Source organism: Hylobates moloch, unplaced genomic scaffold, assembly GCF_009828535.3.
Source record: "Hylobates moloch isolate HMO894 unplaced genomic scaffold, HMol_V3 SCAFFOLD_1, whole genome shotgun sequence".
Lineage (NCBI taxonomy): Eukaryota > Metazoa > Chordata > Mammalia > Primates > Hylobatidae > Hylobates > Hylobates moloch.
Genome location: NW_026652276.1, coordinates 124,144,876 through 124,160,134, shown reverse-complemented (window position 1 = coordinate 124,160,134; position 15,259 = coordinate 124,144,876). Strand labels below are relative to the sequence as shown.

The 15,259-nt window shown below is 51.9% G+C and overlaps 1 protein-coding gene and 3 non-coding genes across 7 annotated transcripts; all 4 read right to left on the bottom strand.

The window, feature by feature from the left end:
* Positions 1–1,990: 1,990 nt before the first annotated feature.
* Positions 1,991–13,642, bottom strand: TBRG4 (transforming growth factor beta regulator 4). Of its 4 annotated transcripts, none has more exons than XM_032758148.2 (11): positions 13,577–13,642; positions 10,709–11,162; positions 7,325–7,648; positions 6,427–6,598; positions 5,988–6,145; positions 5,222–5,332; positions 4,236–4,380; positions 3,712–3,957; positions 3,390–3,501; positions 3,145–3,259; positions 1,991–2,317 (listed from the first exon to the last, which is right to left on the bottom strand). In XM_032758148.2, exons 2-11 carry the CDS (start codon positions 11,117–11,119, stop codon positions 2,216–2,218), a joined length of 1,896 nt encoding a protein of 631 aa, XP_032614039.1. In that variant the 5' UTR covers positions 11,120–11,162; positions 13,577–13,642; the 3' UTR covers positions 1,991–2,215. The 4 variants fall into 4 exon arrangements, with proteins under 4 accessions (XP_032614039.1, XP_032614038.1, XP_032614041.1 ...); XM_032758147.2 differs by having other exon boundaries at positions 13,556–13,626; XM_032758150.2 differs by having other exon boundaries at positions 13,481–13,603.
* On the bottom strand, positions 6,238–6,371 carry LOC116809899 (small nucleolar RNA SNORA5). Its single transcript, XR_004370063.1, has one exon. It is a non-coding gene; the product is annotated as a small nucleolar RNA SNORA5 (small nucleolar RNA).
* On the bottom strand, positions 6,789–6,925 carry LOC116809901 (small nucleolar RNA SNORA5). The gene has a single exon (XR_004370065.1). It is a non-coding gene; the product is annotated as a small nucleolar RNA SNORA5 (small nucleolar RNA).
* Positions 7,852–7,982, bottom strand: LOC116809900 (small nucleolar RNA SNORA5). The gene has a single exon (XR_004370064.1). It is a non-coding gene; the product is annotated as a small nucleolar RNA SNORA5 (small nucleolar RNA).
* Positions 13,643–15,259: the final 1,617 nt, after the last annotated feature.

Sequence of the window (15,259 nt, the reverse complement as noted above, 5' to 3'; positions counted from 1 at the left end):
CGGAGCTTGCAGTGAGCAGACATGGAGCCACTGCACTCCAGCCTGGGCGACAGAGCCAGACTCCATCTCCAAAAAAAAAAAAAAAAAAAAAAAACAACAAAAATATCTCAATGTTAAGTCTTACAAAGTCCTCTCAAGACTGATAAAGCAAATGCAAGTACAACATGGGCAAAAGGCATGAGAAGACATTTCACCAGAGATGGGAAATAAATGTCTATTTATCAACAACTTATCAGAAAGAAATGAAAAGATGGTAGTTTTTTAGAGAAACACATACATTCCATCTGACCTGGCAGTTACACTCCTGGGAATCTTTATCCCAGAGAAATGAAAACTTACAGAAAAATCTAGACACAGATTTTCTGGCTACTTTATCAGTAATAGCCAAAACCCAGAAGCAACCAGGATGTCTCCCCAGGGTTAAGGGAGCAAATGGTTGTTACAGCCACATCACAGAATAAAGCAAAACACAGATGCAACAGCAATAAAAAGAAACTACTGATACATGCAATTTAAGAATTCAAATTTTCAGAGAACTATGCCAAGTCAAGAAATACAATTCCATAAGTCACATCCTGTGATTCTCTTTGTGACATTCTTAGAATGACCAAAGACTTGTGGTTGTTGGTGGTGAAGGATGAGGAGGAGGTGAGTATAAAGGGCAGTGTGAGGGCTCTTAGGAGATGGAAATGCTCTCTGCTTGACTTGTGCTCACGTCAGTATTGGGGTGTGACCTTGCACCCTACTCTGCCATGAAGCGAATCACAGATTATTTCTTACAACTGCACAGGAACCTGTGATTATCTCAAAATAAAAGTCAGGGGCCCTGACGATGAGCTTTTATTTTCTTGGTTAGATACACATCAGGCCCTCCTGAACTGGCTCCTTCAGCTCCTCGGTCTCACCTCTGCAGACTCTGTGCACCCCACTCTAAGAATTAAGTTACTGCCACACCCTGGGCATTTGTCCTGGCTGTCTCTTCACTTTGGGTTGCTCTTCCCGCTTCAGAAATCATCTCCGGCAGCTCTTTCCCCTCCCACTGTGTGAGGGACCACTCCTGTGGTAACCTTGAAACCTGTGCAAACAACAAGGACCATGGTCACCTGTGCCTGATGGTGCCCAGTGAAGCCAGCACAAACTACCGCAATGCTTGGGTGAGTGGCCAAGCATCAGGGCAGTGACTAGACTTGTTCTTTTTGGGGAAACAGCCTAGGGTGGGGAGCCTAGAGTGCTGAGGACTGTGGGCCTCTCCACTCTCAGCTCCACCCCACTGACCTGCTCTCCATTCTGTATGGCTGGAGGCAACCCAGTTCCCTGACTGCTATTTAGTCAGGTTCTGCCAATGGTTGTCTCTAAGGAGAGGCTGAAAGGTAGAAAACTTGTGGCCTCCCAGCACCTGGTAATCCCCACAGCAGCAGGGAGGCCGCCAGGGCCCTTTTTGGGCAGCCAGTTCCTAGAGGACAGCACAAGGCTCTGGTCAGGGTGGTGAAGACAACGATGGAGTTTGGCTCTTGGTGCCGTGGTGTCAGCCAAGTGAGATCTTCTCCTCTCCCAGAGCCAGCGCCTCCCAAGTGCTCACCCAGCCCTCACATCATCTGTCACCACATGCTGTCAGGGTGCCTTTCACTTAGCTAAGTGTGAGACAACTGATGGGAGAAAGCCTCCCAGGATGGCTGTGGTTCAGTAGCCACAGCTCCATCAGAAACCCCAGCCATGCACTGAACCTCCAATCAGCTTCCCTGGGAAGCTCCTCTACCCTGGAGGTTCAGAATTCTAGGACTCCACCTGTCTGCTGCGGCTGACACAGACCCCTACGCAAGAGGCCGGCACATGTGAATAAGCACTCATGAAGGGTAGAAGCTGGGAGAGACAGGCAGGTAACAACCCAGGTCTGTCCCTAAAGCAGCCCTCTTAGGCTGGGCGTGGCGGGGGAGTGCACAGGGCAGACTGGAGAACCACGCCCTGCTCAACAAAGCAGACAGACAAGTGCTGACAGTGCAGAGGGTGACAAAGCCTGGGAAGGCCCCAGGGGTCCAACACCAAAATTAAAGGTTTATTATACACAAGAGGACGCTCTGTCACTCAGAGCGGTTGGCCACCTTCCCCACTCTGGCCGAGGTCCTACACAGAGGTTTGTCCTCAAGGGCAACCCTTCTTGCCCGCCCACAGCTAGACCTCCGGCGGAGAGGCATGCAGTCCATGCTGCTGGCACAAGTCACTTGGCCAGCTCCTCAGCCACCGCTTTGCGCATCTTGTCCTTGAGGTAGGCGCCTTTCTGCCATTCAGACTTGAGTTCCAGCCACTCATAGAATGGGACCTAGAAGGAGGCAGGGGAGACAGGTCACATGGGCAAGGAGATCCCTTCCAGCCAGTGGCTCTGCCTGCTTGCCTGCTGTCCTCCTCACATTGACCCCTCACCCAACACCTCTGGTGACCAACAGCTCTGCACACCTGCCCCTTGGCCTCCAAGTCTTCGAGGCAGAGCCCATGAACTGCAGGCAGTGCGGGCGGGGAGAAGTGCTAGCACTGTCAGTGCTGGAGGGATCTGCAAACTACTCGGAGGCCCAAGAAGGGCTTCTTTAAACAGTTAAAAAACTCACAATAACCCAAAGAAGCAAACAGAACCCTTGTGTGGCTCAGGAAGCCACATGTTCATTCACTGGTCGTTCCCAGGGAAGGTGACTCCCTTTGATCTTAACCAAGGTCTCCCAGGCATGAAACCAGAGTCAGGCCCAGGACCTGCATCTTTCTGCTCCTGCCAGTTCCACTGGTCCTACTTTTCCTGACAACAGGCTCTGACCAAGGGGGCAGAGCAGCTGCACTCAGAGCCCCAACAGCTGTGCAGCCTCCTGGGCTTCGAGCTGCTCATCTGTGAATGGGCCCTACCCTGCCCACCTCTGAAGCTGAATGAGCAGGCTTGGTTGCCTTTTTGGGTTCACCCACGGGGTGAGATGCTGGGAAGGTTAGAGGGGAGGCTGGAGCAGCTAGGATCCACAGTAAACTCCCTCCCTAGGCTCCTGGGAGAGGCCTGGGGTCACGGGCAGGTCGTGTGTCTATACCTGCTGGCTCAGTTCCACCTGATCCCCTCTAGCGTGGGTTGGGGATTCTCCCTGTGCAGTGACCACCTGCCCAAGAGGTACTCACATCCACTATCAGGAAGCCTGCAGCCAGTATGTGTCGCCGGGCCAGAATAAAGCGACCCAGCAAGTCCTTGCTTCGGCTGTTGAAGTTGGGGAACTCCCACCGCAGGAAAGCTAGCCTGGAAGAAAGAAGGGGTGGCTGACATGCTTCCACTCTCCCAGCCCCTCGGAGGGCAAAGACAGAAAACAAAGAATATGCAGTCCAACAGCGATGGTGCCCCCATAACCAACAGGTCCCTGGCCACCTACCTCTTAGACCCTGGAGGTGGCGACTGGCTCCCAGTTGGCTGGGCAAGGTGAGGTGCCACAAAGTCCCTTACGGGCAGAAACTCGCCGTCACTGTCCAGCAGCACCTCAGCATCTGGGGAAGGGGTGTGGGATGAGAACATGTTGGGGGACACCCCTCAGAAATCCCCCCACAGGAAGGATGAACAAAGATGGGATTGTGGGGAGCCCAGGCTGACACCCTGCAGCTCCCTAGGTCAGTTCTTGCTGCAGACGGGGTGGGTTAGAAGAGTCTCGTTAGACTCAGGCAATGCCAGGCCCTGTGCCAACCAGGGGGAGCCCTCACCCAGCACCCAGCCATACTGCGTGGCCACCTCGAGGCTGCCCCTGTCGGCGCTCCCCAGCAGCCCCTTCAGTGTCTCCTGCAGCTCCTTTTGCAGGGGGGTCACCTTCCTGTCAAGGGCTGAGGGCCTAGGGGCCACAGCCGAGGCAGGCAGAAGGGGACCTGAGTACTCGGGGTGCTCCAGCAGGGCAGTGGCGTTGATGTGGAGCAGCTTCTGGAAGGTGTTCTGATCCTTCTGAGACTTGCGCCCTAGGGGACAAGGAGAAAGAAGAGGGAGGTGGGCCTATGGCCAGAGATGGGGAGACCCTGGATGAGAGGGCAGTGGCACCCCTACACCCAGTCCCAGCCCAGTTCTCTGGATCAGGAGGCAGCAGAGTTATGGTCTGCTGGCCACCCACAGGGATGGGATGGAGAGCGAGGGGGAGGGAGAGCCCTGGCCTCCATCTGCCCCGAATTCTCACCTGGCACTAGGCAGACAAAACCAGGCAGTTCCCCACTTCCAGTAGTACTAGGGGCAGGGGACTCACCTAGAAATTGGATGTGAAATTCAGGGTGGAGGACGGCTTGCAGCTCTGCTTCCCGTGCCTGCTGCAGCACACACAGGGCCCACACCAGGTCCACCTGCAGGGCTGGCTCCAGGCCTGGCAGCTCTGACCCCAGCTTCTCATGTACCTGGGCAAGGATAGGGTGTGGTGGAGAAAGCAGGCTCTCCTTAAGGGCTGCAAATAGCCATGGGTGAGACACAGTCCATGATGTGGTCTTGGCCTGGTTGGGATGAGGCCAGAGAAGGCTACTGGGGAACAAGAGGCAGAACCCTGGCCCTCGGTGAGGCCTGGAGCAATCCTGGGCTTGAAGGTACCAGGAATCTTCCTCATGCCCCAAGACCACTCTGAACAGCAGAAGAGTGCTGCTGAATGCTGGCATTTGATTAGGTTTACTACAACCAACCTACTGGCAGGGAACAAGATCCCTTCTCCCATAATGTCTCCAAGTGAGCACCTGGGACAAGGGAGGAGGAATCTCTGGTCCTCTGAGAGATGAGAGCATCCAAGAGGTGAAGCAGCACTCCTGAGCCCCTGGCTAATTGTTCTCAGGACCGTGCCAGACAAACCCCTGATGGAATCCCAGGGAGCCTGGGGTCACATCTGGCCTGCTGGCCTCCGTGGCTGTCCTAAGGTCTTCATAAAGAAGGCTCCCCCTCCCACCCTGAGCTGGCACACATAGCATGAAGGCCCACTGGAGCTTCTGAGCATCAACAGGGCATTAAAAGCAGCACCAGAGGCAGGACCCCGCAGCGCTGCCTGGCAGGGCAGTCAACCAGACAGCAGGATTTCATGTTTGTTCTCAGCGATCCCTAGGACGCCTGGCTCCAACCAGCTCCCTCTGCCCTCCCATGCCACACATGGTGGCCCCTCCCCCTCCACCTAGCCTGAGCTGATCTTGGGAGGACGGTTCATGAGTCATTAGCTGCAGGGAGGATAAAGGTTGAGCAGTGGGAGCCCAGCGGCCATACCAGGCTGAAGAATTGATCTTCTTGGTCTGGATGGAAGTTTAGACGCGCAAAAGCCAGAAGTATGCTGCACAGGTGGGGCAGGGCGATGTCCTGCGCTCTGTTCAGGACGTGCTGGGTGGGTCAGAAATAGCAGAGGGACAGAATAAGCTCTCTGCCCAGCACGCTGTCCTCCTGCCCGGCTCTGAGTCTGAGGAGAGCCTGCACGGCCAGGGGCAATGGCAGGACCCTCCATCCACGGCCCATGAGCTGTGCCGGGCACAGAGAAGGACTTACACAGGCCCAGACACTCCTTCGCCTGGCAGCAACTACCCACAGAGGCTGGGGACACCTAGAAGCTGCTTCTTTCTGATAAGGGATTTAGAAATATTCTCCAACCAGTAAACTTAGTTTAGACCGGCCACACATAAACGTAACTGCAGGTGTCATCTTTCTGTACAGTTCCACTTTGTGAGGGGGATCAGTGATTCAGTAGACAGTTCTGAGTGGATTCTCAGTCTCACCAGCCATGCTGCTACCTGCTACAGCTACCCCAAAACGGATGGAAGCACTTATAATGGTCAGTGAAAGAACAGAGGAAACAGTTCTCAAACATTTTTTTGAGAACTGAATAGCAGCCCTTTCAAAATAAGCCAAAATGCAAGAAATATGTATTTGCCCCCACAAGTGAGCATTTTCAGACTGGCTTTGCTTTCCCGACTAAGGCAATGGTTCCCAGCAGATGGCCAGGAAGCCAGCTTTTCTGAGTTGGGGCCAGGCCCTGGCTCACCTGGGCAAAGGCCTCAAACAGCGGCAGGCTGAGCCACTTGAGTAAGGCGAAGGACTTGGCACAGCAGGCCACCTCACCAGAAGTCAGGCTGGGCGCGAGGGACAGCAGGTCAGTGGCCAGGCGCTGGGACACCTGGGTCTGGTGAAAGCTGAGTTTGCCTTTGGGACAGAGCAGATCACAGGGTTTAGCTGGAGAGGGTCAGCAATCACCCACCAGCCCCACCCCACCTCAGCCTCGAGGTCTAGATGCTTGATGTCTGTAACCAAATTTATCCCTGAGCCTGGGACACAGGAACAGGGCCCATGAGTCACAGTGTTTCTGTGGCAGCCTTCTGGGCCAGTGCCTACCATGCATAGGACAGGTACTGAATTTGACACGGCTGCAGGCATCTGCAGGGCCAGCGCTCCCCTCTCTCCACCGTTCTGTCCAAAGGGCTCACCATAGGCGTAGGCCACGTCCAAGAGCACGCTTTTCGTCAGAGAGAACGGCTTCTGCACCAGGTGGTAGGAGATGGCCCGCAGCAAGGGCACGGACCGCCGGCTCTGAGCTGCCAGCGTCACCAGCACCTTCCGCAGCTCATTGGGGCCAAAGTGCTCCACCAACTCCAGGCACTGTCAACCACAGCCGCGCAGAGGTCAGCTCAATGGCCTGGGGTGACAGGGACGAGCTGGGGGCAGGGGTCCCATGGTCCCATCCAGTGCAGCCCCTGTGAGACAGCAACTGGGCCTGAGCTGACTAAACACAAGACCCCTGTGCAGGGCCTGCCTCCTCGTCCACCCCAGGGAACTCCTGGACCTGGAGCACTGTCCACAGCCAAACTTATCCCCAGGTCCCAGGGTAGGCGACCCAGGGCCCATGAGCTGTGGAGCTTGCTGTGGCAGCCATCTGGGCCAGCCCCCGCTATGACAGGAACGGGCACTGAATTTGACTTGACTGCAGGGCTACTGCCGATAGGGGTTAGTACATCTCCAGGAGAGTTCTAGCCAGAAGCCAGGCCTGGGCAGTCCCTGTGTTACTTCAGGAGCTGCCTGCCATGCCCCCCTCTCAAGATGGTACGGTGATGGGGTTTGGGGGAAAAGATAAAGGTGCAATCAGGGAAGCGCCTGTGCTGGGAGGAGCAAGTGGTGCTTGATGAATGCAGCCACAGGGCAACAACCTGTTGCAGCTCCGAGCCCTCTGGTCCTGCCCCATGTGATGCCTGAGGCTCCAGACAGAAGCTCCCGGGGCTCTGATCCCAGTGCACACAACGTACCCCTCTGCAGACAACTGCCACCCAAAGAACAAGCCCAAAGCCCAGGGGAGGCAGGCTGGGTGCCACCTGCTTTCAGGCCCAGTACCTTGTCTTCCAGGCGGTTCATTAGTGGCTCCGAGAGGTGTCCCACCTTCATCATGATGGTCACTAACGTGTGGGAATCTTCAATTTCTGTCCAGCGCCTTTCCAGGCACATGAGCAGCTCAGCCAGCAGCTCCTGCGAGTGCTGCTCCTGTGAGAGGGTGGCACAGGACTCTGCCATGAGGGCCAGGTGCTTGTACCTGAGCTTCCGCATGCGCCAGCGGACCTCCTGCTCCACCGACTGCAGCTCCTTGGAGGCCTTGGGGACGCCCAGAGCATACAAGCTTCCCAGCAGCCTCGAGAGGGTAGCATGCCAGACCGAGGTTATCTAGGCAGGGAAAGGACACAGGAGAAATGATGTGGCACTGTCAGTCCTGTGTGTGGGCTGGAGGCCACCTCTCTGAACCTCGTTTCATGAGCATTTACTACAACTCTTCAGAGAAGACAGTATCAGTTCCCCACTCTGTTGTAACAGGGCCCCAGTGCCTGGTTGCTCCTCACAGCCTTGCTCAGCCTCGAGGCCTAGACGTTTGGTGTCTGTAACCAAATTTATCCCTGAGCCTGGGACACAGGAACAGGGCCCAAGAGTCACTGTTTCTGTGGCAGCCTTCTGGGCCAGTGCCTACCATGGGCAGGGCGGCACTGAATTTGACATGGCTGCCAAGCACCTGCAGAGCCAGAGCGCCCCTCAGGCACAGGCCAGATCCAAGGGCACACCTCTGAGCCTGATCCTCTAGGCTACAATAAATAGCACATTTCTGCTCGAGGTGGCTGAGGTCATTTGCAATTGCTTGCAAGCAAGAACTGTGAGTGGCAACAGAAATTCTTGAAGTTTCCCCAATGAAGCTTTGACCTAACATAGTTGATTAAAGAGAGACCACACTCTTTTACATGGTCCTGGCTACAGTTCTGGGTAGTGGGCATGCAGACTTCAGCTGCAAGTAAAGCTGTCAAGTCAATAGAAGAGGTCAGAGAAAAAGTTGAGCCTGATGGATGTCACCTGATGGCAGAGAAGGTGGCCCTTAGGCTTGCTAAGATCAGTTCTGTTATCATTCATGACTTTTAGCTGCAATGACATTAAAAGTTTTAGGTATTAAAAACTTGGGCCGGGCAGATCACCTGAGGTCAGGAGTTCGACACTAGCCTAGTCAACATGGTGAAACCCTGTGCCTACTAAAATTACAAAAATTAGCCAGGTGTGGTGGCACATGCTACTCGGGAGGCTGAGGTGGGAAGATCACTTGAACCTGGAAGGTGGAGGCTGCAGTGAGCTGAGATTGTGCCACTGCACTCCAGCCTGGGTGACAGAGTGAGACTCTGTCACAAACAACAAAACAAAAATAAAGAAAACAAAAAACACTGGCTTTTCTCCAGGGAAATAATTTGCTTTTGAGTCAGAGAAGCTCCAACCCCTAAACTGTTCTCTATCAAACCAACCTTGCAGTTTCTGGCAATGTGAAAATTTCTTAGGAATGCAACTGCTGCAATAAGCAGGAGTCCCTGCAGAGCGTTAGGCAGTGAACCACCACCTTTACCCTCCAGGGACGTGGCACCCAAGCATGCCAGACCCTCAACTGCCTGCAAAGGGAGGAGCACCCCGGGCACAAAGGTTTGCAGGAAAGCCTTTGACATATGGGTAAAAAGACCCCCGGTATCACTAAGCCCTGCCCACTCCCAAATGCAGAGGCCTCCTGGGGATGACCAAGCTGCTGCTGCTACCAACAGCACCTCTGAACAGGCTCTTACTAAATGCCAGGCACCCTTTTGTGTGCATACCCCTATGAGACACCAACATCCTGTGAGAACCATCAGCCCCACTGTACAGGTAAACAAAGGTGAACTTATTTCTACATAGTTCTGAGTCCGGAACCTGCACCACAGCCCGCCCTCTGTGCTGGTGCCTGCTTTGTTTCTGAAGAGGGTAACTGCTATTCAGGTACTGTGTCCACAGGGCCCACAGTGTCAACATGGGTGGCTCTAGAGCCCTTTGGCCCTGAATCCAGCCTCACAGAAGAGAGCAGATGGTAAAACAAGTATGGCTCGGTCCTTTCCTGGGCCAAGTCTCTCAACACTGAACCCTCAGGTTCAGTCTCTTCGCTTATGAATGAGAAGCAGAAACCACACCTTCAAGGAAGTGAGCTGGGAACAGAGAAGCTGCTGTCTGAAGGGCTGGGGAGAAGGGAGAAAGTACTGGAGTAAATTCTAATCTTACAGAAGATCTGGGTGTCTACCTTCTGGTTTCATGGACAGCAGGAAAATCTTTGAAAAGAAAGCCGTTATTACATTACAGATACTTGCCTTATAATTTTGTTACAATGTTCAGTCTTGTATAAGACTTTCTTAAATCACGTGTGAGTAAAAAGAGTCAATAAATAGCAATTAGAATTATAGCTAAATAACAAGGGGGCCTAACTAAGTTCATTTTATGAATTATATCCCCAGCAAGAAATAATTATGTACTGTAACCCTAGTCCACACAACACATGCATACATATACATACTTAACTAGAAGAAAAGTTCCATGAGACATTAGTGAATCCCCTTACTATATGTGATGAATTCTGGTATTTTTTATACTACTCTACCTCATTAAGAATCAGCTGGCCACATCCCACTACACTGATTTTATAACCTGCAGCTTGAAAAGCACTCAGTTAGTGCAACTCCTTCCTTGGATAGTGCCTTTCTCTCCATTACACCTGACAACTGGAAACATGGTTTCAGTGCCCCAGCACTTCCCTTCCAAAGCAGACCAGGGAGTTAGGGCCAGTTCAGCCACAGCAGGAGTCTGTACTCCTTTTTTTGTACATGGAGCCCAGGGGAAGACTTTCTAAGAAGGGAGTCCCTCACAGTGAGCAGGAACTGGCTTCTGTAGTCTGAGTTCTGCCCTGCTCAGTGCCACACAAATGGGTCTTGTTGCTTCTCTCCATGGTCATCCTTGGAGGGTCTGAACATGGCTAGATCATGCCCACATCTGTCTCAAGTTTCAAGGACCTTCCATCAGTCATGCTGCATCTCCTTTGGCTTCAAGAACAGTGCCTTGCCATCAGCCAGACACTGGCAGAGAGCAATACAAGTCAAGACTATATGGTGAGGGGGAAAGCACCCAAAGAACTGAGAAGAACCAGGCTCACTTCCCATGCTTCTCTCACTATGCGTCTTGGCTGTCTGTAAGACGAGCATAGCAGTATTTACCTAACAGGGCTCTTGTAAGGATAAACAAAGAGAAAGCACGATAGAGCACTTTGAAATTTATAAAAAAATAAAAAATATCACAAGACACGCAGGGCCCCATCTATGCTTGGTAAGCACTGGCTGCTGCGGACCCCAGCATTTCTGGCTGTTTTCCTCTTGTCTATGCTCTCTCAGACAACACTCTGGCACCCACCTGACTGTTGAGCAGACACAGAAGTTGCTGAAAGTGGGCATCCTGTATGAGCAAGGCTTTATCTTCTGGCTTCTCAGACAGCAAGTGAGAGAGCCGGATAAGTATCATTGCTGCTTGATTGCTGTCCAAGTGGTGATTGCCACCAAGTAGCTCCAGGAGCTCCTCTGGACTTGTGGCCTTCTTGATGAGGTATTCCACCTGGTTCTCTACGTAAGAAGTAAATGCTCGTTCCTTCTCCACCGGCTCCATCAAGGAACCTGGGAAGTGGGAAATGGGTGAGGTGGCTGAGGAAGTCAGAGTCTTATGGGCTACCCTGGCAAGTCTCAGTCGGCCAACTGGAGCCATGGCAGGGGCCTGACGAGCAGCTTCTCTCAGGAGGCACGTGCATCGCTTTACCAGGTGAGCTGCCATGATGTCCTGGGTGGACAAGATTCCTAGCAAGTGATTCCAAACCCTGAAGAGAAAAAGAAGAGAGAAGGGGCTACTACAGGGGCAGTTCCTGACTCACAAACTTGACAAATGAAATATTCAAAGCCACCCTATCTGTAAAATCAGACCAAGTCTTTCTTGACAATCCATAGGTACGTGATAGTATTTTCTGAAGCAAAAATCTCACAGGATTTTTGTTTCAGTACAGAATGCCATCAAATATCAAAACTCAGGAGCATTACAGCCTGGGTGGGAGGGCTTTCATCCTGCTTGTAATTTGAAATCACCTAGGATGTGGTTCAACAATTCAGATTCCCAGGTCCTGCCCAAGGCCTCCTAAATGATGGCATCTCTGCAGACAGGACCTAGACAGCATTAATTTTTATTTTTTTTATTTCAAGGGTAACCAGGATTAAAAATTACGGGCTTGGCCAGGCATGGTGGCTCATGCCTGTAAATCCAGCGCTTTGGGAGGCCTAGGCGGGTGGATCACTTGAGGTCAGGAGTTTGAGACCAGCCTGGCCAACATGGTGAAACCCCATCTCTACTAAAAATACAAAAATTAGCTGGGCATCATGGTGCATGCCTGTAATCCCAGCTATTTGCGAGGCTAAGGCATGAGAACTGCTTGAACCTGAGAGGCGGAGGTTGCAGTAAGCTGAGATTGCACCACTGCACTCCAGCCTGGGTGACAGAGACTCCATCTCAAAAAAAAAAAAAAAAAAAAAAAAAAAATTCACATTCCCAAAGCCTCTGTGGATATATTTTAACACTGTAGACATAGGTGTGAGCCTCTCGAAACCAAGGTAGATTACATCACTAGCCTACTAAAAACCCCCCAGCAAATTTCTAACAGCAAAAATTCTGAACCACTAATAAGAAGCACTTCATAACATGGCCCAGAATGATTTTCTCAGTCTTTGCCTTTTCTGCCTCCCAGCAACACAAGGCCCCATTTTAAACAGGTCTTGCACTTCCACTTCACCTTACAGGGCTTGTTATTCGGGTCTCCTCCTCCCGCTATAAGACCCTTTAAAATACATCTCAGCCTTCCAAGGCCAAACTCAATGTTGCCATCTCCAGCAATGTGTTACATATCGCCATGACGTTGCTTTTAACAATTCTATCGGCCAGGCGCCGTGGCTCACGCCTGTAATCCCAGTACTTTGGGAGGCTGAGGCGGGCAGATTACGAGGTCAAGAGATCGAGACCATCCTGGCTAACACAGTGAAACCCCGTCTCTACTAAAAATACAAAAAAATTAGCTGGACGTGGTGGCAGGCGCCTGTAGTCCCAGCTACTTAGGAGGCTGAGGCAGAGCTTGAAGTGAGCCGAGATCGCGCCACTGCATTCCAGCCTGGGTGGCAGAGTGAGACTGTCTCAAAAAAAAAAAAAAAAAAAAAAAAGAAAAGAAAAGAAAAGAAAAAAAACTCTATCGGCTAGTCTAGCTCCCTACGGTGATTAAATGACCCAGGGAAGACACGTGACAAGGGCAAGCTAAACCGTTCACCTGGGCCTCATTTCTGCCAAAGCAGAACGTACGTTTGATCTTTCTCCACTTCCTGGAACTTGGTATATGGCCAGCACATTTTCTTTTTATATGAGGGGATTACTGCAGCTGTAAAAAGCTTAGTCTAACTCCACTTAAAGAAAAAAAAAAGAGAGAGGTCAGAGAGTCGGAGTATTTGCCCAAACGCAACATCTACCACTTCCTGAGCCTAAGCACAGTGGAGAAATCTTTCCGACCTATTTTATTTTTTTGAGACGGAGTCTCGCTCTGTCGCCCAGGCTGGAGTGCAATGGCGCGATCTCGACTCACTACCACCTCAGCCTCCCGGATTCAAGCGATTCTCCTGCCTCAGCCTCCGAAGTAGCTGGGACTACAGGCCCGCGCCACCACACCTGACTAATTTTTGTATTTTTAGTAGAGACGGGGATTTCACCATGACCTAAAGTGATCCACCCGCCTCGGCCTCCCAAAGTGCTGGGATTACAAGCGTGAGCCACCGCGCCCAGCCTCCTTTCCAATTTTTTTTAAGAGCCCTAAGAGCAGTTTAGCCGAGTAAACGAAAGCCCAGGAGCCAGACTTGGGTTTAGGCAAACAGCAATCCAAAACTTTAGTTCTAAAATGCAGAGAGAAAACAACTTGCACTAAGTCACGAAAACTGGCTCGCTGGGGTCATGGACGGTCAACAGGCGCGGCGTCCTCCAGGCCTGGCCGCGCGGGCTAGACGAGAGGGGAAGCGTACGCACTGGCAAGCCAGCACGGAAGGAGCAGACGGCCAGGCCCACCGCATCCCACCGCGTCCCAGCCTGCTCCCCAGTTTCACCGCATCCCAGGACCTTCTCAGCCACGCCTGTGTTGTGCACTCGAAACCCACGATCAGCCGCCCCTTCTCCCCGTGCCACAAGACCTACGCCGCGAGCACCACCGCTGACCTCCATCCACCGCCCTAGCTGTCCCCGGAACCATGAGGTGAGCGGCGCGCTTCCCTACGTCACTCGGAGCGCCGGCGGAAACGAGACGAGCCTCGCACCACCCTTCCGGAAGCCACGCCTCCAGCTTCCGGCCACACCTTTCGGCGGGTGACGTCTTTGCTGAGGGCTCAAGCGGAGCGTTAGGTGATGGGAAACCTAGAAAAGATGAAGAACCTAGGAAGAAAGGCTTCGGTTGCCCCCCGACCAGTACCCCATCCTCATACGGAGGGCGGGAGACGACCCTTTGTTGTCGGTGCTGTCCCCCCATCCCTCCCGGCTTGCGTAGGCGTAGGAGAAGTTCCTAGGGCGGTGAAAGACTGGGCTGGTGGAGTGGGATAGGCGACGTTGAGGCCTGTGGGGGCTGGGAGGACGAGTGAGTGGAGACTGGGGAACTCCAGAGCGCCCACTTGGAACTGGATTTTTATGTGCAATTTTCCTGATTTTTAAATAGTGGTGTTTAATTACAAAATAAAGTGCGGGATAGCCCAAACGAAATGTATCTGAGGTCTATATATGGACTTGATTAATTTTACTTCCTGCACAGCCTTTTATTTTCTGTGGAATTAATAATTACTTTGGCTACGCACGGTGGCTCACGCCTGTAATCTCAGGCCTCGGTGGGCGGATCACTTGATTTCAGGAGTTCGAGACCAGCCTGGCCAACATGGCGAAACCCCGTCTCTACTAAAAATACAAAAAAATTAGCCGGGCGTGGTGGCGCGCACCTGTAGTCCCAGCTACTGGGGAGGCTGAGGCATGAGAATCGCTTGAATCCGGGAGGTGGAGGTTGCAGTGAGCAGTGATCTTGCCACTGCACTCCAGCCTGGTTGACAGAGCAAGACTCTGTCTCAAAAAACAAAACAAAACATAAAAATAAATAATTACTTTGGTTTGTGTTTGTAAACTAAAAATAGAATTGTAAGCCCCCCAGCCACTGAACGGACCTCCTCTTAGCCAAGGAGACCCCAGAGAAACCTTAAAAACTGAGTTCCCAGCCATTCTGGAAAGGGAGGTTGAACACCCCTTGTTATAGTCCCTCCCTTTTGGCATTTAGACAACTGACCAACATTAATATTAAAGTAGAGATCATAAGACTAACAGACTTTGTGGTAGTGAGATACCAAATTATAAACAAGACCTAAGGCCATGCAAGGCAAGGGTTAAGTCAAGCTTGCAGACCATCAATCTTGCTGAAGAGGTCTTTTTTGACCCAGTGTTTTGTGGCTGATTCTGGCATACTATCTTAAACATTATTTTCTGCTGACTCCAAGTTTTACACAGAGCCTTACTCTTTTAACCAATTGCAAATTAAAGAATCTCTTGGTCAAGCTGGCTGAGGTGGGAGGATCACTTGAGGCCAAGAGTTCAAGACTAGCCTGGGCAACATAGGGAGACCCTATCTATCCCTACCAAAAGGTCTATCTATCAATCAATCAATCATATATCGTGTATATATCTATGTATTTGAGTCCACATATAACTTGTAAACCCCCCACATCAAGACATCCTGTCTTTTGGAGCCAAACCAGTGTATACCTTCCACACATTGATTTATGTCTTTGCCTGTAACCCCTGGCTCCCTGAAATGTATAAAACCAAACTAATCTGACTGCCTCGGGAACACTTAAGGCTTTTTGGGTTTGT